Source organism: Orbicella franksi, chromosome 12, assembly GCF_964199315.1.
Source record: "Orbicella franksi chromosome 12, jaOrbFran1.1, whole genome shotgun sequence".
In the NCBI taxonomy this organism is placed as follows: Eukaryota; Metazoa; Cnidaria; class Anthozoa; order Scleractinia; family Merulinidae; genus Orbicella; species Orbicella franksi.
Window position 1 is genome coordinate 6,414,909 of NC_138156.1, and position 26,353 is coordinate 6,441,261.

Here is a 26,353-nt window from a genome sequence, read left to right on the forward strand (position 1 = left end):
ATGCTAATTTGCTAAAAAAGAGGCCAAAAAGGTTAATTTTGACAAATAATTGCATTTGGTTTTAGAAAGTGTTACTGAAACCTCGGTTCGACCTAGTGGAAAAGGCGAGGTCTGGATAAAGGAGGGCTTAGATCGTAGCCGTGACTACCGCCATTTCGCTTGTGAACATCGTTCACTGGTGTCGTTTTCTCCCCAAAGTTAAGCTTACGCGAAATCCGGCAAAGCAAATTTGTGACTAAACTTGGCAAAGCCTTCGAACACAAAGACGTCCCGCTTTGTCGACACAATCCTCCCAAACATGGCAGTGACTGGAGATAAGTTGTCGTATGGCTGACTGAGGTTTCGACCAACGTGGCTGCAGTTTCTTAACACTCCAAAATGGTTCTTGTTCTTCTTGAGTCAGTATTTCTTCACTCAGAGTATCGTTGTTAACGGGGTCTTCCCAGGTTCCATCAGCACCATAGAGAAGCGGTTTGGTTTCTCCAGGTTAGTGCGTGCGTTTAATACACATTGCAAAATAACGAGTCAGATTTCTTATTCATTTCATTTTCATTTTTTTCATTTTATTTATTTATTCCATTCTAAAATTACAAAGATAAATATAAAGTAGACAAGTAAGAGGAGAAATGGAAAAGGGCAAAAATATAGCAAGCTAATTAGATGCCTTTGTTTAATTGACAATAATAATTAGGGTAAAAAAGTTAAGTTAACATAGGAGAGGAAGAGGTATGAATTAATTAATACTGAGCAAAATAATACTGGAAGAGTGCTTTTTTAAAACGTTTTCTAGTCGCGCACAGCGGTCCTATGGGTTAGGAATCCAGATGGATCTTGTCAGGATTCTGGGAGCCATTCCAGGACCTATTGTGTTTGGCGCTTTACTGGACAAGACTTGTATTCTTTGGAACTCAAAGTAATTATGCTCCCCTTATCGCTTTACTGTGTGGAGGTGCGGTGGCCTCATGGTTAGTTTGCTCTACTTCGGATCGAGTGGTGCGGGTTCGAGCCCTGGTCAAGGACATTGTGTTGTGTTCTTGGGCGAGATACTTTACTCTCACAGTGCCTCTCTCCGCACAGGTATACCATGAATGGGTACCGGCGAATTTAATGCTGGGGGTAACCCTTTGATGGACTAGCATCCCATCCACTGGGGAGTAGAAATATTTCTAGTTGCTTCATGCTACAGAAATCGGGATAAGCTCCGGCCTGATGGGCCCCTTGGCTCGGTTGCAGACTTTATCTTTCCCTGTCGCTTTACTGTAAATGTTTTTGATGTTGTGTCAGAGTGCAGCAGTGTTTTTATTATTTTTTTTTGTGAACACTGAACTGAGTTTCATTTATCGATTTAAGACCTGAGATCACATGCAAAAGGGATTATCTTAATAGAAAATAGCTGAAAGTAACTATGAGAATTTAAAAAGGTTCTCGGCTGAGCACCCCTCCACAAACAGGAGTAGCTATTATCAGAGTTGCTACGCAGTGCCTCGCCCCAATTCTTCACCGCATGGAATTTTGAGTTGCGTGACAGTCCTGAGAACGGTCGGAATGATTTTTAATTACAGGTGCGGTAGAAGAGGCCATTGTCTGGAGTACGACCATGATGGACTGGCGCAAGTGATGGTGGGAGTTTTCGTCACGTGTAAATTCATCACCATGGTATGTTTCTTTCTGTCGTGGTTCTTTTCCCGACGACTTCAAACCACAGAAAAGATGAAAGATGTTAACAAGGAAGATATTAACAAGGAAGGAGGAGGAGAACGTGAAGGAGGAGAAGGAGTTGGAGCCAGTGAGAAAGAATTATTTCAAAACAAAGAGACAACAATGTGAATAGGGGAAAAGTATGTTATCATTCAACAAAATACTTTGTAGCTGTCTTTAAATTCTGTCCAGCGTTTATCTCAAATTCACTGGTCTAAATAGGGTTTAACGTAGGGACAGTTTATCGGTTTTTTTCTTAGACTTCACTAGATTATTGGAATTGTGGGTGACACCGTGCACGGTAACACGGTACTATAAGGTAAGATAAGTTAGTAGACTCAGAGTGTTTATGATATTGTCATTATTTTCAAAAATCTCAAGCAAAGGAGCAAATCACCCGATCAGAACGTACGTTTTATACTCAAAATATTATTAAAAAGTTTGGTGGGAAGGAAAACGTGCAATCAGGATTTGTCTTCTTCAAATTGCTTCAAGAGTCTGGAAAAATTTAAGCTAAAAGACATAATACAGTGGGATCTCGATTTCTCGAACCCTCATTTTTTTGAACCTCCCGATAACTCGAGCCAAAAGTCGTTCCCTCTCCTCAGTCAAACGCTGCAATTTTACCCCCGATTCTCAAATCACGATTTTTCTAACCAATTTTCGTTTCCCTTGGAGGTCCGAAAAATCGGGATTCCATTGTAAGATAAGAGTAATCCAGACGAACCCTGGCCACCCTTAAGGAAATAGGAGGTGGTCGCTTAATGGGTCAGGAATTAACAAGAGGCTAAGTAGAAACGTCAATTTATTCAAGTGCAAACATGCATGCTCTAAGGCAACATGGAATCACGTGAATACAATAATAAACTTGTGTTTAAATGTGTTAATCAGTGGTTACTTTCTATTACGAACCCTTATCTGTCATTTTTTCAAAACAAAGCCAAACTGAACTAGGTACGTGTGTTCAATTTTGGGGGATCGGGGTACGGAAAATAGACCCATTCGTCGGGACGATCAAAAAAAAGAGGTGGCTAGTTAATGGGGGTTTTTATTTCCAGTGTATTGCTGACTGCGACTTTGATATCTGGCCGCTTAACATGGGGTGGCTGTTTTTAAGCTATTAAAATAGGTGGCCGCTTAATAGACGTTCAACTGGACTTAAAAAAAAAAAAAAAAAAAAAAAAACATTGAATGGTCCATCAAACTGAATATCAACAAAACTAAACAAATTAGGTCTGATGTCTTCCTCTCCAATGAACCGATTAAGATTCCCGGCAATCAACAATCTCACGCCCCCTTGTCCCAGCCCCTAGTCCCCCTGTGATTTACTAGAGGACCCTGGTACATTCTCTATTGATTTAGATGGTCAAACCCGCACCTTCTGAAAATGCTCATAACTATCAAAAACGTAATCACAAACAAAAAGGTGTTCCTATAACAATATAACCGAGCCAGGTTGACTGTCAAACTTGATTTACAAGCGCTAAATGCCAGTCCCCAACAAATAGGCAGAATTTTTTTTAGCAAGGCAGCGCAGTTTCGTTCGTGAAGAAACCAACCAAACAGCGTGAAAGAGACCGACCAGACGGTGAGAAGTGAACCCGCGGGCCACCAGAAGCATGGGCTTCTTTATACTGGAATCTTAAATCACGTATGCAAAACTTTTTTCATGATCAGCTCTGTAGCAATAGGCCATTTCCGAATTACGTTTATCCTCTTTCTCAAAGCGAGTCATGCATATGGTACCCATCTTTCTTATGAAAATGAGATTTCATTTACATGCAACCGCATGGAATAGCCCCAGGCCTCGCAACTCGGAAATGGGCTATCGCCCACATATAAAACACGTTCTAAAACCAAAGGCGATATTCTAAAACAGAGAAAATCTAAGGTTTTCGCCGTTTTTTTTTTTCTTTTTTTTTTTTACCAAACGAGCACCTTTAATGCATGTGTGCTGGCCGACTCATAATGTGGGCAAATCTTGCCACGATGAAACATATGTTTGCAATACCTGCTAAATTTGTTGGAAAATTGCCACCATTTCACCTGCTTTTAAGAGATATCGACAAAAAACGATAAAAAATTAAATACCTTTTCTTGTAAGAAATTAAAAGTTTTGGTAAGAAATTAATGCACTCTAAAGATTTTTTCTAGCTTGTCGTCGTTTTGAGAAGCTTGGAAATTTTCACTGCATGTTTCTTTAGGTACAAAAACAAAATGTTGGTGGAAATTTCCAGCGACCTTTTACTCACGCAAAATATCAGTGAAAATATCCATCCATATTTTTCCCGTACTGTTGTAAAATGTCGATGAAATTTCCTTCGACATTTAACTGACAGAGGCAAAATATCTAACTATATTTTCCCCGTATATGTAAAATGTCGCTGGACATTTCCTTCGACACTCCCACTGGCATCTTTCTTTGCACTATTATTTATCAGTATAATAAACTGTGAAAAACGACTAGAACTATACTCATAGCTTTCACTTGGTGGAGCCTTTAATCGCTTCATCTTGCTGGATATGAGAGATAGAAGAGCAGTAACACTCGCGAGTAACAGTAAATGTGTCCGCCTCTGTCAATGCAGAGGCTAGACAGTGTTATGAAATACGGCCATAAAGGTTCGGCGTTTTCTCTCATGGCTGATCAATACATCAGTACTCAAACAGTTTGAACAGTCTTCAGACTGTTTGAGTACTGATGCAGGTACTGAAAAACTCAGTACATATGTAAATCAATAGAGAATGTCAGCATAGTATTCACTTAGTCGTTTTCAAGCAGGGGGACCCAATGAATCGTTTCGGTAAATTATGTGTTGAGAATGCTCTCCGATGTTCTTCATATCGAGCTTTCGTGGTACGTATGAGAAATTTAATGACTACTCTTTACAGATTGATAAAAATGATGTTTGGGGTACCAAAAGACCGTCAACTATGATTTTTGTAAAGGATCTATGAATAAAGAAAGGTTTTTGGTAAATGGACAAAAACAATAACAAATTTGATAAGACTCAAGTTCCCGTAGAAGACCGAGCAGATAAGAAATTTTACATGCATCGCAGCCTAAAATTAACTTAGAGATCTTTTAAAGCACTCCAAAGAAAAAGTGTTGTTTATTAGCGTTTTTAATATGTAATTTTATTTTTTTAGTTTTATAGTCTATAACCTGATCTCACGATAGCCCCCAAGATCGTCACGAAAATCCGAAAGGGGGCACAATCTTTGCGAACGAAATGATGCTAAGTCTTTCAAGAAACTAAAATGTCACCGGCATTTTCCTCAGACATTTATCTCTCAGAGCTAAACAACCAAGGGAAATTTCCAGCGACTTTTTCTTTCTGCCGAGTAAAGTAACAATGAAAATTTCCATGGTCCTAACATCAAGCACTTATAGCAATCAGTTACCATCTGAATGTAAATAAATTCTTACCATAAAGTTTACATTTGGAAAAAAATAAGACATTTTAAATGGTTTCTCTAGCCAAAGAAAACAATGTTTCTAAGTTGTTGCCAAAAAGATATATAATTATGAAAATTATGCAAAAATGTTTGGCTTTTGGAAAAATATCTGCGAAAGTTCTCAAATTTTATCACTCCGTAATGGCAAAAGACTTAAAAGGGTTATTTCCAACGCTGTAACTCAAAACTAAAAATATAGCAATTTTAGCTCAGAAATTAATTTTTCGTCAGTGCTGAATTTTGGTAAAATTGGCTCAAAACGCGCTCGTTTTCCTTAGGACGTAAATTGATCGGTTGCCAAACAGTCCAAAAAGGTCGATTTTTGCCAAGATTGTATGCTAATTTGGCAAAAAAGAGGACAAAAAGGTCAATTTTGACAAATAACTGCATTTGGTTTTAGAACGTGTTACTGAAACCTCGGTTCGACCTAGTGGAAAAGGTGAGGTCTGGATAAAGGAGGGCTTAGATCGTAGCCGTGACTACCGCCATTTCGCTTGTGAACATCGTTCACTGGTGTCGTTTCCTCCCCAAAGTTAAGCTTACGCGAAATCCGGCAAAGCAAATTTGTGACTAAACTTGGCAAAGCCTTCGAACACAAAGACGTCCCGCTTTGTCGACACAATCCTCCCAAACATGGCAGTGACTGGAGATAAGTTGTCGTATGGCTGGCTGAGGTTTCGACCAACGTGGCTGCAGTTTCTTAACACTCCAAAATGGTTCTTGTTCTTCTTGAGTCAGTATTTCTTCACTCAGAGTATCGTTGTTAACGGGGTCTTCCCAGGTTCCATCAGCACCATAGAGAAGCGGTTTGGTTTCTCCAGGTTAGTGCGTGCGTTTAATACACATTGCAAAATAACCAGTCAGATTTCTTATTCATTTCATTTTCATTTTTTTCATTTTATTTATTTATTCCATTCAAAAATTACAAAGATTAATATAAAGTAGACAAGTAAGGGGAGAAATGGAAAAGGGCAAAAATATAGCAAGCTAATTAGATGCCTTTGTTAAATTGACAATAATAATTAGGGTAAAAAAGTTAAGTTAACACAGGAGAGGAAGAGGTATGAATTAATTAATACTGAGCAAAATAATACTGGAAGAGTGCTTTTTTAAAACGTTTTCTAGTCGCTAAGTTACGTATAGATAAAGGAAGGTCATTCCAATAGTAACATCCAGTAACAGTGGGGCAAAATTTCCTTATATTTATTCTGGAGAAACCGAGATTTAAGTGTTGTAGGGATGCACTTATTCGGCCGGCTACATGTAGTATGCACTGGTGTTTCTAAAACGATGACAGTGGTTTATATAGAAGCCAAACAATGAACAAAACAAAGCGATAACAAGCTTGCAGAGATCTTCCTGCTACTTAATATCTGCTATATTGATCTCAAGTGAGGTAAATAAGATTTGAGTGGCACAAAAATATATCAATAAATTTCAAGGGAAGATTTGGACTCAGGGGCGGATCCAGGAATTTCTGAAAGGGGGGGGGGGGGGGTTGTTCACTATTGTAGTAACCTTTAACGCCAATGGTGTGGAAGGCAAGTTACGGCCCCGTACCCCTGGCACGAGCTCTTAAGGGGTCCGGAGCCATGCCCCTCCCACAAACAAATAATGTTTCCGATTTTTCCCTCTAAAACGCCTTTTGCAGCATTCCCGAGACTTCAAAAGAGTTGTGAAGGCATGATATGAAATCTGGAATTTATCTTATTTCTCAACCAGGAACCCAAAAATAATAATGCATGATTGAAAGGGACAGCAGTATCATCAATAGTTATTTGTCGTTTCTCTACATACCTCATTAATCAAACAACGTAGCCTGAAATAGTCTTCTAGGATGAGCTTTTACAAAGGCCTCGCATATCTCGTCTACCTCGAATCTCTCAGGGTAATGCATAGCAATAACAGTGAGATCTGAAAAGCGCTCTTCAGACATCATTGATCTGGTGCAGGTTTTGATCCGTTTCATGAGCGAAAAGGACCGCTCAGCTTCCGCACTACTGATTGGTAGGGTGCACGCAATGAGCAGAAGACGATGGATGTTTGGAAAAGCATCCTCGTCACACGCGCCAAGTGCTAATAGAAGATTGCTTGGAAGTTCCTTCTCTGCTGACTGCCACATCGTTTGCCATCTTCGCAGCTCATTCCCAAGGGATTTAGGAAATGGAAGGTCATTCTCCCAGAACAGCATGCCTTCTGTTGCTTCAGATAGCTCCAGGGTGTTTTTAACTATGATCGAGGGTACTAAATAAAGCAAGTGACGAGCGTGGCGATCCTCGTCAGAAAATCGGTCTTGCATTTGACTAATCAGAGAACCAAGAAGGGGAATAGCCACAGATTTTTTGTAATGATCAATTGGACTAGAACTGGGAATGTTTGAGCGATTCCTCTGTATGCTTGTCTTTCTGGAAATAGCTTCAACGATTCCCAGTTTCTCAGCAAGGTCTAATATTTCTTTGTTCTGAACCACGAACTTACCTGATTTCTTTGTATAAAAATCTGTTATTTTCTTCATTTTCTGTGTAACGTTGAACACACTCCAACAATACTCAAACATTCGCTTGGTCCCAATCCCACTCGTTTACGTTTGAATGAATTTCACCTGTTCATGTCGCCTGTTATATCTGATCCTGTCTGATGATGCGATCCTGATACGACCTTCTTGCAAGTAATATCGTCCACAGCAGTCGCGAAATGTACGTTATCTTTTCACAACTTGAAAAGCAGTCGAATGGTGGAAGTGAAACAACTTTGTAAAAAACAATTTTATTCTATTATTTGTAGGAAGAATCAAACTAAATAACCAAAAAAAAAAAAAAATGCTGCTCAAAGGGAGGGGTGCAACCCCCTCAACCCCTCCCCTGGAACTGCCTCTGGGACTGATCTCGTCACGAAAACTTTGACCTGGGGTGAACTAACAAACGAAAGCTGCAGACGACAAAATACTTTCTGTTGCTAAATACATACCGCTAATTCAAAAATGTGAGCTTGATAACTGTTCTGTTGTGCTGCATCTTGACCTATCTAATATTTTCTTTTTCTCAGTCAAATTTGAGTAAGAAAGCGCACGAGAGCTTCCGCGGCATAGTAATTTAACAGCGGCACAGCGACAAGAGATGTTAGTGATCTGTATCGTACCCAAATTCGCAATTAATTAGCCAATCAGAAACCATGTCTACTGTCCTGATATCTTGCGATATCAAGTCAATGACCTGGTACGGCTACGGTATCATGCTTTGGGAACGGTAAATACCCAATTGTTTGTTTCGTTGTGGGTATCTCAGCTCCACTGAATACGAACCAAGGCTCGCCCAAAACTCCTAGTATGGTCCTAGTGCGCCGCCGAAAATTCCGATTACGAATAAATACTGTACAAACGAGTGGCACGGCATTCATATGACGAAGCACTTTAACTATGCCAAAATGCATCTTCTGAATTCAACAACCAACTCTCTTCAGACTTCGTGATGACGACGACATTGTTTCTTTTTCTATATATTGTTACATGTGTTGTGGCGCCATTCTTAGGGGTGTTGACGTGGCGTTAATAACTCCAAATGTTGCAATCTTTTTCATATCAGTAACTAAATCCTGAAACCCTCATACAGCAAAGGGCTTAAAAAAGCGGAATTCGATCGTTCGTGAGGGAAAAAGAGTAAAGTTCTTATATAAAATAATTTTAAAGTTCTAATATAATATGATTTTAAAGTTCTAATTTTTTTCGCAAAGCGTAGAAAAACGGTAGAGGAAGCGATCTTTCAAATGAAGAATAGTGGTCAGCGAACATCCAAAATCGTTGCATCTACACAGTGTTATAGCAGTGGCCGCAAGCATTATTGTTGTTCATTTTACGACGTCTTAGCGCGTGGCCGCTTATTATGACGCTGGTGTGACTTGTGTGCGCAGTAACGATGCTCACAAACAATAGGCCATTTCCGAGTTACCTTGTGCCTCTGTTTCAAAACCAGTCCGCATGTAAAACCTTTCATGTGAAAACGAGTTTGATTTGCATAAAAATGAACCTGTAGGCGGAACTCATTTTCATATGAATGGTTTCTCACGACACGGAGGGAAAAGACAACTCGGAAATGGCCTATTGACCCGAACATCCTTGAAAACTGAAAGCGGTGTATAATGGAAATAGTAAGAAATATCAACACAAAATACAATCATGTTTAGCCGGTCGATTGCGGTAGATCTTGTAGTTTGCATAAGTGAATTTTTAATTCTCAAAACCGCACTTGTTTACAGTTACATGATGGGCATGGTGACCAGCAGTTATGACGTAGCAGCCATGATCGTAACTCCGCTGATAAGCTACCTCGGAGGCTCACGAAAGAAGCCAGCGTTCTGTGCCTGGGGTGTGTTCACAATGGGTGTGGGTTTCTTTATTTTCATGCTGCCTCATTTTGTCTCGTCTCCTTACGAAGCAGGTATGTCCATCATGACACAACAGGGCTACATGGTTGACATGAAGAGACCATGATCTAACTTAGATGATATTAATGATGTTGATAACGTTGATAATGATGATGATGTTGTTGATGTTGATGGACCTTGATATTGTTGATGATCATGTTGATGTTATTGTTATTGATGATGATGATGATGATGATGATGATGTTGATGTTGATGGTGATGATGATTAAAACCGATACTACGATACATAGCCAATGCCAGTACCAGTTCCAATATTAAAACAAGTACCAATAGTAAATGCAGTACTAATATTTCTAACAGTTTCATGGTTCGCTTATATTAGGTGTCGTCACAAATGCCACTTTGAGTGGAAGTGACTCAGGACTTTGCATGGCAAATCGCACTGATTTTGGTGGGAAAAGTGATTGCAAAGAAGAAACCACCGGCGGTAGTACTCTTTACTACGCGCTGTTCATTCTGGGAATGGTTGTAGCAGGAGGTGGCTGTACTCCGATGATCGCTTTGGGAATTCCATATTTGGATGAAAACGTCAGCGCCAATGTGTCACCAATGTACGTGGGTATATTTCTCGCTTGTGGAATTTTAGGTGAGTTTAGTTGTCATGGTAATTGTTGATACAAGGTAATTGCTGATCTTTGTGCAATTAGAAATGCATTCCATATTTCCATTAACTATAATTTCGCTGTTTATTGATCAATTAAGGCCATAGCAATTATATATAATTAAAAACTGGATCATTGGATGATGCAATTCAAGAATTTTCTTATATAATAGCCAACAAGGCTCTAAGCGCCTCGTCGGCTTTGTATCGTCTCATATCCATCAGGGCGCGCTCGTGGAATGATTGTTAAATGTAACTTCTTCAATTAAGTGAGGTAAAAGAATTCCGTTGTAGATAGTGAGTAGCGTAGTAGTGTGCGCTTGTTAACAAAATCAAGGCCGCTTCTTTCCTTTATCGAGCCGTGTCTGTGAGGAGAATTTAGATAAAGTTTTGAACGACTAGTAGATTTATACTAAAACAATTAGGTTATTCGCTCTCGATTTCTATGCGTGATAGTTGACGAGGGCGCAGCCCGAGTCAACTATCACGCGATAGAAATATCGAGCCATAATCTATAATTATAAAACCTTTGATAAGTCAGTTGGTTCAGATGTTGTTTCCTGGTAATTGTTTCAGGTGCCACTGTTGGATTCGTGTGTGTCTCAAAGTTTCTTTCAATGTTTGTGGAACTTGGTGTCCAGACCTCGTTGACAATCCACGATACACGTTGGGTTGGGAACTGGTGGCTAGGGTTTGCCATATTTGGTGCGATCTGTGTGTTTTGGAGCATTTGGCTGTTAGGATTCCCAAAGGAATTTCCTTCGACCAAGAAGCAGCGGGAAACAGAGCTCTGTGAATCTCTAGCCACAGCCAAACTGGTAAGTTAATTTACTAGAGTTGCTTATAGGTCCTTTTAGCGTGGTTTATCATTTTTCTCGCAGATTTTTTTAAATGTGAAGCCTTCTTAAAATTTTTTCCACTGAACAAGGGAGACGCCAGATGCGAATACAACTTTACCTGCGTAACCCCTCCCCCACCCACAATGTTGAAAACTAGTACCTGCAATTTCTCCTACATGATTTTCAACAACGTATTGGGTCGGGAGGGGGCAACAGCAACGCGTTTTTAAAGGGATAGCAGTGCTTTTTCAAGCTTCAGTTGTAAAACACAGATAATTCGTATCATTACATCAGCGTCCCAAGGACTTATGTCCGTGATTGTTGCTTGGCTAAAGTTTGCTTTGTCAGGAGCGTAATTTCAATTCACTTGCTTGTTGGTTGCAATTGATAATTAAATGCAGTTTTATTATGTAGCTTCATGCCAAGCTTAAATCAGTTTCCCCACTGCACATGACGGTCTATTTCTAGTTTGAGCGCATTTTGCTCTCAGTTTTATCGTGACTGGAATGTAATCAGAACGCTGTTTAGAGCTAAAACTAAGGTTATTACTAAAACCAATTACAAAGGACACAGACAATGCGAAGAACCAATCAAGTTTCGAAGTAAATGCATGTAGCTGACGCGAAGTGTGAGGAAACGTGTGTGAGCGAGTCACGATTGGTTTCGGTTTTATTTCTGATTGGGTGATCAAGTGGCGCGCGTGAGTTGTCTAAGGCAATCATGTAGCATAGTAATGCAACACCAAAGCAAATGCGACCTACTTTCGACACTCCAGTGAACACCACTTAATCGCAGTTGGAACATAAGCTGATGGCAGTTTAAACACGAACACATCTAGATCTTGAGCACATTTTGATCGCATTTTGATCGCAGTTTAACCATAGGTTGATCACAGCTTTATCGCATTTTAGATCTTAATCTGAAAATTGAGATCTAAAATTGATCGCATATGCTGACGATTCGATCAGTTTGGTTTTTAAGTTTCACTTAAACTTGATGTATGTTGTATGTTCTTCTTTTCTTGTAGGGTGCATTTAACGTTTCTTAGGAGTTTGCTAACTTGCTTGCCAACTTGATTCCTCTTAGTTCCCTCTGGAGCATAAGGCCTTGACTACGAGCCTCTATCTTTCTCGATCTTGAGCTGTCTTCTTCGCCTCCTCCCAGGTCATGCTGATGGTCCTTAGCTCTGCTTGCGGAGTTCTTTTCCATGTCAGGGTTGGTCTTACCCTTTTCCGTTTCCCCCGAGGGTTCCAATCCAAAGTTTGGCGGATGATGCTCGTCTGCTCTCTACGTAGGGTATGCCCGACCTATTTCCACTTTCTGTTCTGATGGTGACGATAATGGGGTCCTGCCCGGTTTTTCGCAAGAGTTCTTGGTTAGAGATGCGCAGCATCGGACGGAGACAGGTGTTGAGGAAGACCTGTAGTTTGTGGTCGAAGTTCTTAGTGCGCCTCCGGGTTTCTGCCTCGCACAGGAGGACTGGTTTGACATTGCTGTTGACTAGTGTCAAATTCGTACCGTAGCTGAGGTTCTTACTCCTCCATACTGCCTTAAGGGTGGCAAAGGCCTTACGTGTTTTGTTGATATTAGCCCTGATGTCTTCATCTGTCCCTCCTGTCTTGCTCACAATACTACCCAGGTAGGTGAGGCGATCAACTTCGTCGATGGCGTGACCGTCGATGGTGATGGGAGCTTCCTGGCTTGCGTTTATTCTTAGCCGGTTGTTGGTCTTTGTGACATTGATCTCGAGACCTGTCGTCCTGGCAACATCGCGTAGTCTCTCAGTCTTGGCCTGTATATGCTCCCGAGTATGTGACAGTAGGCCAACGTCGTCGGCGAAATCCAACTCCTCCAGCTTCTGCAGGAGGGTCCATTGAATGCCTCTTGGCTCTTCCATCGTTGTTTTCATCACCCCGTCGATTACGAGTGGGGACAGGATACAGCTCTGTCTCACTCCTGTGTAGACAGTGAAGGGTACAGAAAAATCAGCATTGTGGATGAATCTACAGCTGGTATCCTCATAGAAGCTCTTGATGATGTTTACCATCTTCTGAGGAATGCCGTAGTGTCTCACGATTCTCCAACTCACTCTTCTGTCCACCATTTCAAACGCCTTCTTGAAGTCAACAACACTGACATGCAACGGTGACTACCATCCTAGCGACTGTTCAATAATGATGAGGAGAGTCGCTGTCTGATCCGTGTAAAATCTGCCTGCCAGGAATCCAGCCTGTTACTCTCTCAGTTTGGTGTCCACAGCTTTCCTGATCCTCTCCAGAATCAACCTAGCGAAGACTTTGCTTGGAAGGGGTAGAAGCCGGATTCCTCTCCAATTCTGTCAGTCGCTGAGATTCCCTTTCTTGGGAAGCTTTGCCTTTGCCTTTTCCCGGTAAGCTCTTTCTCCCACGCATCCTGCAGCAGGTTGATCATGATGTTTGCAGTGACCTCAGTATCTGCTTTCGTGACTTCGGGCCCGATGTTGTCTGGACCTGGTTTGCCAACTAACTTACAATAAGACTCAAAGCGGCTGTAGCGTAACAACATCTCTGGTTAGAAATTGCCATTGTCTCCTTTTTAAAGATCAAAGGTTTAACTATGCAATCTCTGGTGTTTCTTTTTTCGTAGCCCAATGAAGAAGACGTAGAAGGGGGATACGTAACCGCTGGCTACACCAAGCTCAAAGATCTTCCCAAGGCAACAAAAGAATTGTTTTCACACCTTCCATTTGTCTTCATTACATTGGGTGTCTGCTTTGAACACTTTTACATCTCAGCTTCAGTGGCTTTCATGCCAAAGGTTATTGAAAAGCAGTTTTATCTACCGGCTGGGAAAGCAGCTTTTTTGTACGGCGTGATAGCACTAACGTGTGCATTCTTTGGCGACTTGACTGGTGAGCAAAACATACACGATATGCATATACTTATATGTATTTATTTTCTTGTGTTGAGACTCTAAAAGCAAGTTTTTTACTCAATCGCCGCGCTCGTTCGTGAAAAACTGTTGTTTTTACGACTCAAAAATTTAATAACATTCATATCTTTTCGCCGCCTTGAAATATCCTCTATTTATATTTCTTGTTTCAGGGGCATATATCGTCAAACGCCTAAAATTAAGCTTGACTGGTGCTGCCAGGATGTGTTTAGTTGTAACTGTAATTGGACTTGCAAGTGCCTGTGTTCTGTACATCAAATGCGACACTCCAAATATTGCTGGTGTTAATAAACAACATCTGAACAGGTAAGAGGTTTATCTATCCATCCATCTATCTGTCCATCCATCCGTCGATCCCTCCCCTTCGTCCATCCATTCGTCCGTTCGTCCGTTAAGCAATCAATCCGTCCGTCCGTCTGTCTGTCTGTCTGTCTGTCTGTCTGGCCGTCCGTCCCTTCGTCTATTCCAAGTCCATCCTACCATTCGCCTACCAATTCTTCTATCTATTTATTCGTGCATTCTTCCATCTATCCATTCGTCCGTCCGTCCCTTCGTCAATCTATCCATCCCTCCGTCAACTCGTCTGTCTGTCCGTCCGTCTGTCCGTCCATCCAAGTCCATCCCTCTATCTGTCTACCAATTCTGATATCTTTTAATTCGTTCATTCTTCCATTCCTTTCTTTCTTCCTTTCTTTCTTACTTTATTCATTCATTAAAGAAAACAGTTCACGAGCCTATATCATATATGATTTACGTGGTTAATTTCGTCTTAAATTTCTTATAGCTCGGGTCCAGTCCAACTCTCTTCACCATGTAACCACGCCTGTAACTGTTCTGGAGTAAATTATGCTCCTGTGTGCGGTGGGTCGCTGACCTATTTTTCGCCCTGTCATGCTGGCTGTAATGAGGGAGACAAATCAAACGAGGTACGAAGCTTTGTGAAAGCTATTCCTATGTACTTTATATCTTTACTGTATTATATTGAGCTCGTTGTTATCTTGTAATCCTTTTCTGTGTCATTTTCTATCAGGGTTCCTTTTCTTACTCCAACTGCGCCTGCGTCCCTAAAACTGGTAAAACATCAGGAGAAGCGAAGAAAGGCATCTGCGCTGTTGACTGCGGGCTCAACCGCCTGATCTTTTTGACGATTCTCGGTTTATTGCCTTTCATGACTTTTCTGAATGGCACTCCAGGGTATATAGTCACCTTGAGGTTTGTAATGAGCATCTTCAACAAACACAACAACTAAAATCTTTATTGTACACGTTCTCGCAAATTAAAGCACATTTTGAAAGAGAAGAAAATTGAAATCAAATGGAGTGCTGGCTGCCTGGAATAATCATAGGGGTTAGTGGAGCCAGGCAGCCAGTTAAGGTAGTACAAAGATAGATCAACTGAAATAAAGATCGGTTGACTAGAGAGTAATGGGCAGAGTAGAGAGGGGAGGGTACTAAAAGGGAAGTGCAGATCACGTTCGAAGAAAATTTTTCTTCAGTCAGGGCAAGATTGGGGAAAGCATTTTAAAAGAAAGATAAGCGATGACAGCATGACGTTCGATCAACCTATGTTGCCATTATCACCCGCTTTATGGAGCTAGCAACCATTCTTTTTTGTATTACTAACAAGCATATCATTACAAATTAAAAACGAAAAAACTTGAAAGGCGAAATTTGATCAAACACCTTTTTGCTTACTTTAGGAGTGTCCCACCCGCTCAGCGGTCCTACGGGTTAGGTATCCAGATGGATCTTATCAGAATTCTGGGAGCTATTCCAGGACCTATTGTGTTTGGCGCTTTACTGGATAAGACATGCATTCTTTGGAACACAAAGTAATTATATATGCTCCCCTTGTCGTTTTGCTGTAATTGTGTTTGTTGTTGTGTCAGCGTGCAGCAGTGTTTTTGTGTTTTAGTTGCGTGAACACTGAAGTGAGTTCGTTTTCTTGAATAAAGACCTTGGATATCACTAGATATGGCGCAAAAGCTTGATTAGAGGGCTAACCGGCAGGCCAAAGTGTCTGCAACTGGAAGAATGCCTGGCGTTGGAACAGGATCCTATTCTCAATTCATTGCTGCTAAGAAACAAATTAAAGGACCATTCTGCGTGGGTCAAAGAAGAACTTGGTGCAACACAAATCGAGCGCCTTCTTTGGAGAGTGTCGAGGCAAGAGTACCTCAGGTTCACTGTGAACGAGATGCCATACAAAAGGGATTATTTTAACATAGGAAAACTGTAATGAAAGCTAGTACCATCAAGAAGTACCACTGTAGTAAAAATTCACGGCTAACCACCCCTCCACAAACCAGAGTAGCTATTGTTAGAGTGGGCATGTAATAGCCTCACCTCAGTTCTTTACCTTATGGAATGTTGAATTGCGTGACAGCTCTAGGAACGGTTAGAATGGTTTTTAATTACAGGTGCGGTAGAAGAGGCCATTGTCTGGAGTACGACCATGATGGACTGGCGCAAGTGGTGGTGGGAGTTTTCGTCACGTGTAAGTTCATCACCTTGGTATGTTTCTTTCTGTCGTGGTTCTTTTGCAGACGACTTCAAGCCACAGAAAAGATGAAAGATGTTAACAGGGAAGATGTTAAAGAGGAAGGAGAAGGAGAACGTGAAGGAGAAGAAGGAGCTGGAGCCAGTGAGAGAGAATTACGCCAAGCGGAGACAGTGATGTGATAAGGGAGGTGCTTCAAGTTACAACTGAAAATGAACTATATGTGTACACGAGCAATTTTTTGGCTTCATTAGTAAATAGCAGAGTGAGATTAGCGGGACTAACATGAATCAGGGCGTCAGCGATGCCTCGAAAGTTCTGCCAACTTACTCCAGGGTTTTATCGTAAGTTATGTGAAAACGTAGCAGTAGTCTTATCAGTTCCTGGTATAAGATTGGTAAAATAATTTGAAATGTGACGTAGCATTTTATCAAGTTAAAACAAAGGAAATGATAACCGTGATGGTTTGGATTCCTGATCTTAAGTAGGATAGATGTAAAGTGTACTTTTTTCTATTTTATCCCGGGTTTTAGTCTCGATTAAGTATTTACATATACTTGAGACAACATGTCATCACATTTTCAACACCTCGAAGTTTTTCAAGCACACTCCGATACGCTTCGTATTTTCAACTGTCTTCTCGGTGTTGGAAATGTGCTAAAATGGTCTCACGTGTTTGATTTATTACCTCAATTTTGAAATACATATGTAGTCGCAGTCGCAGTCTCGAATGGAAACCAGAAAAAGGCCAATCTGTTCACAAGTACAATTAATCCGTAATTTTTTGGAGAAAAAAGACCGATTTACCATTAATGTAAATCACGGCAAGATTCTATCAGAGAAAGTGACGTTTCGGTTGATTTTTTTCGTGTTTCTTTTCGGGGTGATTTTTCTCTCGCACCATGGCGGTGTCCAATCAGAAAGTTCTAGCTACTTTGGCCACCGCTCACATACATAAAGTTTATTTCTTTACGGCTCGGCTTCATATTTCTTAATACCTCACTATGTTCATTACTTTACCATATAAAATGTGTGTAAATTCCCTTTATGGTGTAAATATAAAACTGACCTGAATTGAATTGAATTGAATTGTTTTGTTTACTGCTGCTTCTTCATAAATAGCTTTATGTTTGGCTGAAACGGCAATCCTGGACATGACATGGGACATGGGCCATGGGTCATGGGTCATGGGTCATGGGTCATGGGACATGGGTCATGGGACATGGGACATGGGATATGGGTACAGGGGACATGGGTACAGGGGACATGGGGACATGGGACATGGGGACACGGGGACATGGGGACAGGGGACAGGGGACATGGGACATGGGACATGTTCGCTTGTATACTTAAGAGCTAACTCCATTACTCTACAGAATGCGACCGATACAATCACAATTTAATTGTTCAGCTATCGACACAATATGGGTTAAATTAATCTGCTTCCAACCAATCAAAAGCGAGTACTTACAGTAGCAGTGTTATAAATGAAGAAATAGATTCGATGTTTAGCTTGAAAATTGTCTTCAGCGCTGATAAACGTGCAAGAAAATGTGACCACATTTGGTAAAACGCCCATTGGTTTTAAATGACTTTTTCGTCAGAACAAGCGGAGCAATAAGCAACCTCTAGATTTGATTTTCGAATTTTAAATAGTTATATAAGTCGCACATTGTTTGTGATCAATACCAGTTAATCCGTGAGTAGGTAACATTCGAGCACGATGCAAGGTGTAAATCACGGATTTTAAAATGGTCTCACTTAGGTTGTTTCGAAGGAATAGCCATTATATTCTTTTTAGCCGTCAAGGTATCTTTTAGGGCTGCATTTAGGGATATAATGTAAAAAACGCTGTCTGCCTGTTCTAAAGTGGTATCTTTTAGGGCTCAAATAATGCATGAACCACACCCAGAAAGGTATTTTTTAATAGTTTAATTGACATTTTCCCATAAGAGTCCTGCCTGGGAAGCAAACTGCGTTGATTTCTTAGAAGCTGCTTCAGTGCTTCGCGCATCTCCCTGCTTTTCCAACAATAAATAATGGGATTACACAGAGAGTTAACCACGTAGCTGGACATCGTTATATGTATGGATCTTGAGATAATTCTTCTTATTGTATAATCAGAAAATAGATAAAATGCCACGGCGCGCAGAAGTCCTGGCGAGTAGCAAATAAGAGCACAACCAATGATGAAACTGGTTGTTTTCCAAGCTTTCCTTTCGGCCAGAAACTTTGCTTTCGCTTCTTGAGAAACTTGCTCAGATTTGATCTTAACCTCGTGACGACGGCAAACAAAATAAACAGATACATGACAGTAGGAAATGGTTAACAAACATACAATTGCCAGTATTTGAGTTTGACCTGGAACTACTTTCACGCCCGGGACAATTTTAGCGAGCAGTACACTATAAACCATTATAATTAGCCAGCTACCTGCTACTGCTACAGTTAAACGGGATTTGGTCACGACGCTTTCATATCGAAAGGGATATTTCATTGCCACAAAGCGTTCGACGCTGATAAGCGCCAGATGTAAACACGATCCAAGGCAAAGGCAGATTGTTGTCACATATGCTATCCGGTTAGCGGTATTAATGCAAGTCATGTATGGTGGCCCACCAGTCAAGAAGTGAATTTCTTGTGCGATGAAGGCTGGCTGGGCGGCGATTCCCACTGTCAGATCTGTTCCTGCCAAGGAGGCCAGCAACATGTTATGGTTAGTTTGAAGTCTTCGTTTTGTCGTCACTGCTGCTATGACAAGCGCGTTCAGAAGGACAATAGGCGGACATGACAAGTTTATGAAGATGGCAAACACTGAAAAGACGTACTCTTCAATTGGATATCCACCATCAGGTAATTTAGGAGGAGAGCATTTGAGGCGTGAGGCACTTGACGAATAGTTGGTTGCATTCATGATGAATTAACGCTTTCGTTCGAGTGGAGGGACCTGCGTCAAATGCTGAGTGAGTAGCAATGAACAGTGTGCTGAATAAAAACAGATCAGGAGGATATAGAATGGCTGAATACTCCACAGACCTCCGTCGTGTTCAGTATAACAAACCCATCGGCTTGTCTCCCTTTATACTTGGACAGTGAGAACAGAGCAGCTGATTTTGCTGCAAATAAATGCTGCAATAATTACACTCTTTGTAAGAGACTCGGTGGTCCGAAATCCATAACCTCAAATTAAAAATGGTAAAAAAGAATAGCAGGACATGAATATTAAGTGGACAGTTTTGCATTTTGTGGCTGATCATTAAAGACATTAGCCGTCTTGCTTCACACTCACGCCTAGCGATATCTTGTTTCTTTTCCCCAATGTGGCTTACCTACGGGCAACCGAATCAAAGCTAAGTTAACTAAGCTGGATTCTAAAAGAATATATTTTTCTATCAGTTAAGGCAACATGTATTGAACTTCGTGCAATTGCAAAGTCGGACGTAAACGAGAAGAAATCTTATGTCAGTTGTAATTCTTCCCTATTGTTGGTGTTTGATAGATTTATGCCGCGTTTTCACGCAAGGAACACTGCATGTATTGAAGAAAATAAACAAGAAGGATTCTTTTAATAAAGTTTTTCTCTTATATGATGGCAAAAACGTTTGTAACGTCTTGTCTTTTCGTGAATATAATTGGCTGTTTAATTACATTCTGAGTTTAAGTTGTCGATTTCTGCTAGTATCTAATCCTTATTGTTGAATTGAAATTAAAATCGATACATTTAGTTTGACTTTTGAAAGAAATTAAAAAACTGTACACTTCTTCATTCATTTGTAAAAATATTTAGGGACAAAGAGTTCATTTGCAACATATTCAGTTATTATTGCAGTCGAGTTTCTGTTTCTTATGTGAATTAGTTACCGTGTGGACTTCCCATTCTTAAATAACAAAATAGATATATTTTTCGGCTTCCACTAGGAAACTGCCCTGATTAACCTGTTCCTTCAGCTTTTGCCGCTTTATAATGAAAAGGTGAGAACTATACACCTGACTTCACTCGAACTAAATGCCGCAATTGTTTCAATACTTTTTAAGGACTTGACAGTTTATAAGCGCAAAGCCTTCATTTTCATGGTCCGACAGATAAACATTGAGAGCGAGGTTTGTAATTCAGTTTTATCTTCAAAATACTAAACCATTTCACTGATGCATACTGTGTATTATAATCCATCAAATGTTTTCGCTCGCGAGCGATTGGTCTAAACACGTCACGTGACTGAATATGCCCCAGTTAAAACTGGGAAATATCCGAGTGATATGCCCCATTTTTCAAAGATGCGCGTGTTGCGAAAAATATTTGAAGGATAATAAACACAACAGCCTCTATTTGACGTCAAATGGCATCATATCATTTGACCCGCCATCTTGGATCCGCCATCTCGTATTTCACTATTTTCATAAAAAGTTCAAAGATAACGGAAATTAACGCAAAATCAAGTTAGAATGCTTATGAAATGCCCAAATTCGCAAATTCCTACAATTTGATGAAGAAAACTGGAAAATAATACAGAATTATGTCAAAAAAGTTGATTTTTGGCAAAATCTACATGAAATTTGCTGTTGCTATGGCAACAGCAAAAATGATAGACACACGAGTGACATATCAAAACTTCCGTAGAGCATGAATGAACAGCTACTGAAAGTTTCAGCCCCTTAGAGTAAATCGTCTTTTCAAAAATTTGAAAAAACTTTATGGGGGGAGTAGGTTTAATACGTCAAAATGGTGACGTTAACCAACTGTGATCGGCTCTGTTTGGAAAAGCAAAATGATGGCTCACGGAGATTACGTGTTCAGAGCCGCTTGTGCCAAAAGTTCTGAATATTTTCATTTCCTTTGAATCGAAGGTCGAGCAACGCAACCTACTAAAAGGAAACAATGTTCTTCCTGTCTTACCCACAGGACTTGGGAAAAATTTAATTTTCCAACTCTTTGCTATTGCCACTTAAATAGAACGTCGCGTTAGTTGTCTTGCCTTTGCAGAGGCCTTTATCGATGAGCAGATTTCAGAAGCTAGAAACAGTGGTCTTTCAGCTGCATCAAATGCTGGTTAAAACGTACACGGAGTTGATGTCGGCGTAATTAAAAAAAATAGGGGGTCACCGTGCTCGTTTCCGAGACAAGGCGCATTGAAGAACATGCGCCGATTAGAAGCTTTCGTTATTTTAGGTCGATCCTAAATTACAACTACAGTATCGGCGATAAAAGAAGCTTAGTGAAATTTAGATCAGGTAAACGTACTCAGTTTAACACAACAGCTGATGTCGTTCCTTTAGGTAGAATAGTCCTTCAAAAAGAATACATCCTAGCGTCCACATTCGTAGAAAACTTCGGTCGCACAGGAGCAGAAAAGGTGAAATATTTGTAAGTTCTCCCATACAGAATTTCCTCTGTTTTTCAAGTTATGAGAATGCAGAAATTCAGGAAAAGAAGTGATTTATGAAAAGAAATGAGAGAGACACAAATCATTTAAAAGACTACACCGCAGTGAAGCTGACGCACTCGCTACCAAGCCCTATATTTGTTTTTAGTATAATTTCAAAGTTGAACAAAGAGTTTCCAGCAATCTGATTGGTCGAGCGATTCCTTATATGACGCTATATTCACCGCTCCAGGCAGTGAATATGAATATGACATCTTTGAGGTCGGTTACTAAGCTCGCCAACTTTGCCATCTCGGCAAGTAAACATGGCGGACAGTTGCTGAATCAAAATTTTATTTATTCGAAAGACATCACCCCAAGTCCAGGATATTTGGAAGGATGGAGAATTTTCAAAATGGCTGCTGTCGCCCTTGGATCAGAAATCATTTCAAGAACTCGTATTCAAGGAATTTAAGAATCGCAAACGAAGTGGTTAGGTTGATCGCCAGGTCAGATCGATTGACCGAAATTTATTTTTCTTCAAACTAAAGCTACTCATTTTTACACGATGATGACAGTTGTGAATGAGGTCAACAACGAGAAAACAAAGGTACGGGATAAATTTATTTTTCGTAGTGTTTCGCTTGTTTATTTTACTGCCGAACTTGATGTGTAAATTGATTCAGAATCGGTGTAAGCTTACATGTAAGCTTGTTATTAAAACTACGGCTGTATGCGTGTATGCAAACGAACAGTCTGTTTTAGTCGTTATTCTGTGTTTCACCTCTGAAAATTATACTTAAACAATTATTCGCCTCGGACGCGGTGAATATTCACCAATGTTCACCTCGCCTTCGGCGGATAATTGTTAGCGCGCGCACTTGATGTATGGCGTAGCGTGACGTTGCGACATGAATTTCGTGCGCAATAAGGATGCGCAAAAACAAATTGTGAGCCGTCATTCTCTCCAACGATATAATAAATTTCAGTCTTCTGAGTCAAAGCTCATTTCAGAATCAGACGAACTAGAAGACATTGTTAGTAAAAACAGAAATCGGTCGACTGCGGAGTCCCAGCGAAAGAACTTGTGCTGTAAAAAGGCTTCTACACTCGGACAAAGTAAAAGACCTGAGTGGGACAGCCCAAGCATTCGTTCTGGATTTAACGTCACAGCTTTAACTCTCCCCAGACCAAAATCGTAAAATTTTTGCGGCAAATTACTCCACAAAATAAGCTGTATTATTTTAGCAAAAAAAAATTTTGGGGGTTAGGTGCACTTTAACCCCAGCCAAACGATCGCAACATTTCAACGCAACATATCGCAACATTGTTGACCATGGCCCCGGGACCTGTGTGATACCTGTGAAAGCCTGACATGAACCGTTAACTGGTTGGCCAAGAGGCAAGTCTAGAGGGCCAATAAACCTCTCAGACTCAAACCCCGACCGCAGAAACCGAAATAACTGCAACTTTACCCTAGGATGTAATGGCTGACTAGCCAGAGGACCATGATGATATCTCGTTCTAAGTCCAGATCTCCTGTTATAAGTGGAGATAAAAGCCGAAATCTGATCTCGTTTTGCCAGTTGAGAACTCGCGTTAGAATTTATAGACATCACTATTCTATCAATTAAATTGATAGAAAAAATTCCGGTCGAAAAGGGAAAAGAAAATAATAATACAGTTGACATAATACAGTTCTAAAACAGACGTTTATAAGACCTGTAGTGATGCTAATAGCGATAAAGACTTGTCATCAAACGCTATTATCTGTTAGGGAGGTTTTGTTAAGACTTAATGCAGATCATATATCTGAACCAACAACACAGTAAGATACCTTGATAAAAAATATTTGCGTCGCCCCTCTACCCCAGCACAGTCACATCTATCACAAGAACAGATCTATTTGAACTGCGGAGAAACATATGAAGACATGATTGATCATAGCAGTTATACACACACTGTGAAATTTTAAAGCTGAAAACATTCAGGCTTGAACTTAATTCAAAGCCATGACCTCTGCGATACCGGTGCAGTGCTCAACCAACCGAGCTATCAAACCAACAGTCTAGCGTGCTTTGATGTTTCTGTAAAACGTATGCTTGGGAAGCTTTGACAGCTGTTCTCCTGATACGATCTGATACTAACGATATAGTAATTTCGTTGATATAGTAATTTCGATCCAATTTTACTTACCTAAAGTCTTTTTTAACAACATATGTTGCTGCCTGGCATTTAGCATTGAGTTTGCCGTGTAAACGATGTACTACTACCGGCATTTTGCTTTCCCGTTGGAAGAGTTTTGTTTACTGTTTTGCGACTGACATGCTTTGTCCTGTTTGCCGGTGAAAAATATTCCCAGCCGACGCAAGACATTTTATCACAAATGCGATTGGCCGGGTTTATGTCAACAGGCCAAAGAAGGCGACATCACAGATGTCTCGTGTAGTGAGTGACTTTTCCGGAAGCTGTCAAAAAGACGTCGCACCTCGCTATTGTTCTCAGGTACAAGCTGTGTTATTTAATACCAATGCACTCAGTGCACATGTGATCTCGCTTCTGATCGAGCGCGCAGCTAGTGAGTGTTCAGTTGTCATTTCATCAGAGGTTTCGTCGGATTTGCGTTGTCCCGTTAGCCTAGCTTTAGCAGTCTTCTTCAAATGCGAACTATGAAGCTGCTTCTGCAAGACAAGGAGCTATGGCAGAAATTCAGAGAGCATCAGACAGAAATGATGATAACAAATTCTGGAAGGTATGTATGCTCTTTGTCTATATTGTGACTTATTAGTGCGGTTCATTTCCCGCCCTTGTGTTCTTGGCATATGAAACGACACCAGTCCGTAATTCTCGTTACGCTGAACTTTCGCTGGGGTTGTTGTACAAATTCGCTTGCTTACAGGCAACCAAATTGTGATTTCAGAAGGCTTAGTGTACTTTCTTGCATTCGGTGTTTTACTTTGGTGATCAGTCTGCGAAACGCATTAACGAATTATTAGCTTCGCTTTGCCGACAGGCTCTCGTCTCGGCGTGATAATAAATTAACTGCGTTTCGTCTGTAATGAGTAAAAGAAAAAAATCGTCAACTTCATCTTAGGCCATGTTATTTTATAGTCTCCCATCACAGTCTATTTGTATTTAACCCGCTTTAGTGAGATTCTGGAGCGCTTAACTCCAAAACCACGGATACAGTGTTGTGAAGTGAAAGACGTAACCAGTGTTTTCCTTCTCACTTCCTGCTTGTCAATCATTCTGACATCTGTGAAAGGCATTTATCACAACAGTCCCTTCAAGCCATGGAGAGGCCTTTACTCAGACTAGAATTCACTCACACCTACGCTTTCTGTCTGTTATACTACATTTCATTAATTCAATCTAAGTTTAAAAATAAAACGTGAAAATAGAATAGAACTTTTCAGAAGATTAACCACTCGTATAGCCTACGCTTACAGTCAAGGTAATTCAATTTATAGCAGTAGATGTTTCACACAGGTTCTCAGGGCTTTGATAACTTGATAACAGACGCGCGCCATCTGGGGAGTTGAGATCTAAAACAGGATGTTGATGACAATGATGACAAATGATTAACAGCCACCAGGCTATTTTTACATCAGGCTACATGCAAATTCAAGATTATCAGTGTTTTGGTTTGTTTTTCTTGTATGTTCTTGTTTTGTTTTGTTTCTCTTGCAATTTTGTTCTCAGTTTAGTCTAAGAATTTTTTGGTTTCCACATTCGCCTTCTTTTTCAATTGAAGATTAAAAGCCCAACGACAAGAGACATAAAAATGCCTTATAAATACACTCTCGTGGTTTTGATAAAAACCATTCCCAATTTTAGGACCAAAATATTTTTGCTTCTTGTTAACATCGTGAACTAAGATGGGAAGATGAATGTTTATTCGTTTGTTTCTCGATGGAGTCAGTCTATGATGCTGAGTGCGACGTTTTGACTATTAGAGACTATTAGAGACCACAAACGGCAAACGGCTAGGAGTCACGTGACCAGAGCCAGAAGTCACGTTTAAGGTTTTCGACTCGAGTTTTCTAGGTTTCCACGTAAGTCATTTACCTCAAGGTCTATTGCTTTGAATTTTATTTTATGCCACGTACAAATGCCGAAATCGAATAAAGTAACCCTTTTTCGACAAATTGGTTGTAATTTCTAAGGAAATAAGCAATTACCTAGCCTTTTGTTTTTGTTTGTAGAAAGGTACTACCGGGTACTACCGGGTACTACTGACCAAACGGGAAATCCAATATGGCGAAATGTGTGTATTATAACGCTTATTTTCTTGCTGGGCTCGATTTCCGCCAGTCTCCGCTCGCGTCCGGTCTTTGGTCCTCCGCGAGAGGGGGTAGGAGCGCGGGCTTGTTTCCCGAACAGGGACATTAACGCATCCTCTGGAAGATCTGCCTTCTCCTTCGCATAAATATAGCTAGAATCAATGCAAGAGAAGTCATTGAAAACGCTTCCTCTCTCAGCCATTTCTGAAAGTTGCGCGCTTTTGTAATTTGAATCTTCTGAGT

General features: G+C 40.5%; 3 protein-coding genes across 3 annotated transcripts in view; 2 read left to right on the forward strand and 1 right to left on the reverse strand.

Moving 5' to 3' along the window:
- The first annotated feature begins 5,480 nt into the window (after positions 1-5,480).
- On the forward strand, positions 5,481-17,004 carry LOC145462953 (solute carrier organic anion transporter family member 4A1-like). The gene is made up of 10 exons (XM_081446634.1): positions 5,481-5,978; positions 9,409-9,590; positions 9,920-10,183; positions 10,775-11,016; positions 13,663-13,927; positions 14,121-14,274; positions 14,753-14,894; positions 14,999-15,180; positions 15,668-15,799; positions 16,388-17,004. The coding sequence occupies exons 1-10, from the start codon at positions 5,791-5,793 to the stop codon at positions 16,647-16,649; spliced, it is 2,013 nt and encodes a 670-aa protein (XP_081302760.1). The 5' UTR covers positions 5,481-5,790; the 3' UTR covers positions 16,650-17,004.
- A 1,342-nt stretch (positions 17,005-18,346) lies between these two features.
- On the reverse strand, positions 18,347-19,381 carry LOC145463819 (melanocyte-stimulating hormone receptor-like). The gene has a single exon (XM_081447614.1). It carries the CDS (start codon positions 19,379-19,381, stop codon positions 18,347-18,349), a length of 1,035 nt encoding a protein of 344 aa, XP_081303740.1.
- Positions 19,382-23,960: 4,579 nt separating this feature from the next.
- LOC145463170 (uncharacterized) overlaps positions 23,961-26,353 on the forward strand; it is a 14,169-nt gene continuing 11,776 nt past the window's right edge. The window contains exon 1 of the mRNA XM_081446892.1: positions 23,961-24,579. Coding sequence (XP_081303018.1) covers positions 24,488-24,579 — 92 coding nt within the window. The 5' untranslated portion in view covers positions 23,961-24,487. The remainder of the gene's footprint in view (positions 24,580-26,353) is intronic.

What these genes read in the sequence shown, in the direction of transcription:
- LOC145462953 (XM_081446634.1), top strand. Translation starts at nt 5,791, where the DNA reads ATGGCAGTGACTGGAGATAAGTTGTCGTATGGCTGGCTGAGGTTTCGA. An exon ending in GGGTATATAGTCACCTTGAG is followed by an intron (nt 15,181 to 15,667) that starts GTTTGTAATGAG and finishes TGCTTACTTTAG; the next exon opens with GAGTGTCCCACCCGCTCAGC. An exon ending in TGCATTCTTTGGAACACAAA is followed by an intron (nt 15,800 to 16,387) that starts GTAATTATATAT and finishes TTTTAATTACAG; the next exon opens with GTGCGGTAGAAGAGGCCATT.
- LOC145463819 (XM_081447614.1), bottom strand. Translation starts at nt 19,381, where the DNA reads ATGAATGCAACCAACTATTCGTCAAGTGCCTCACGCCTCAAATGCTCT.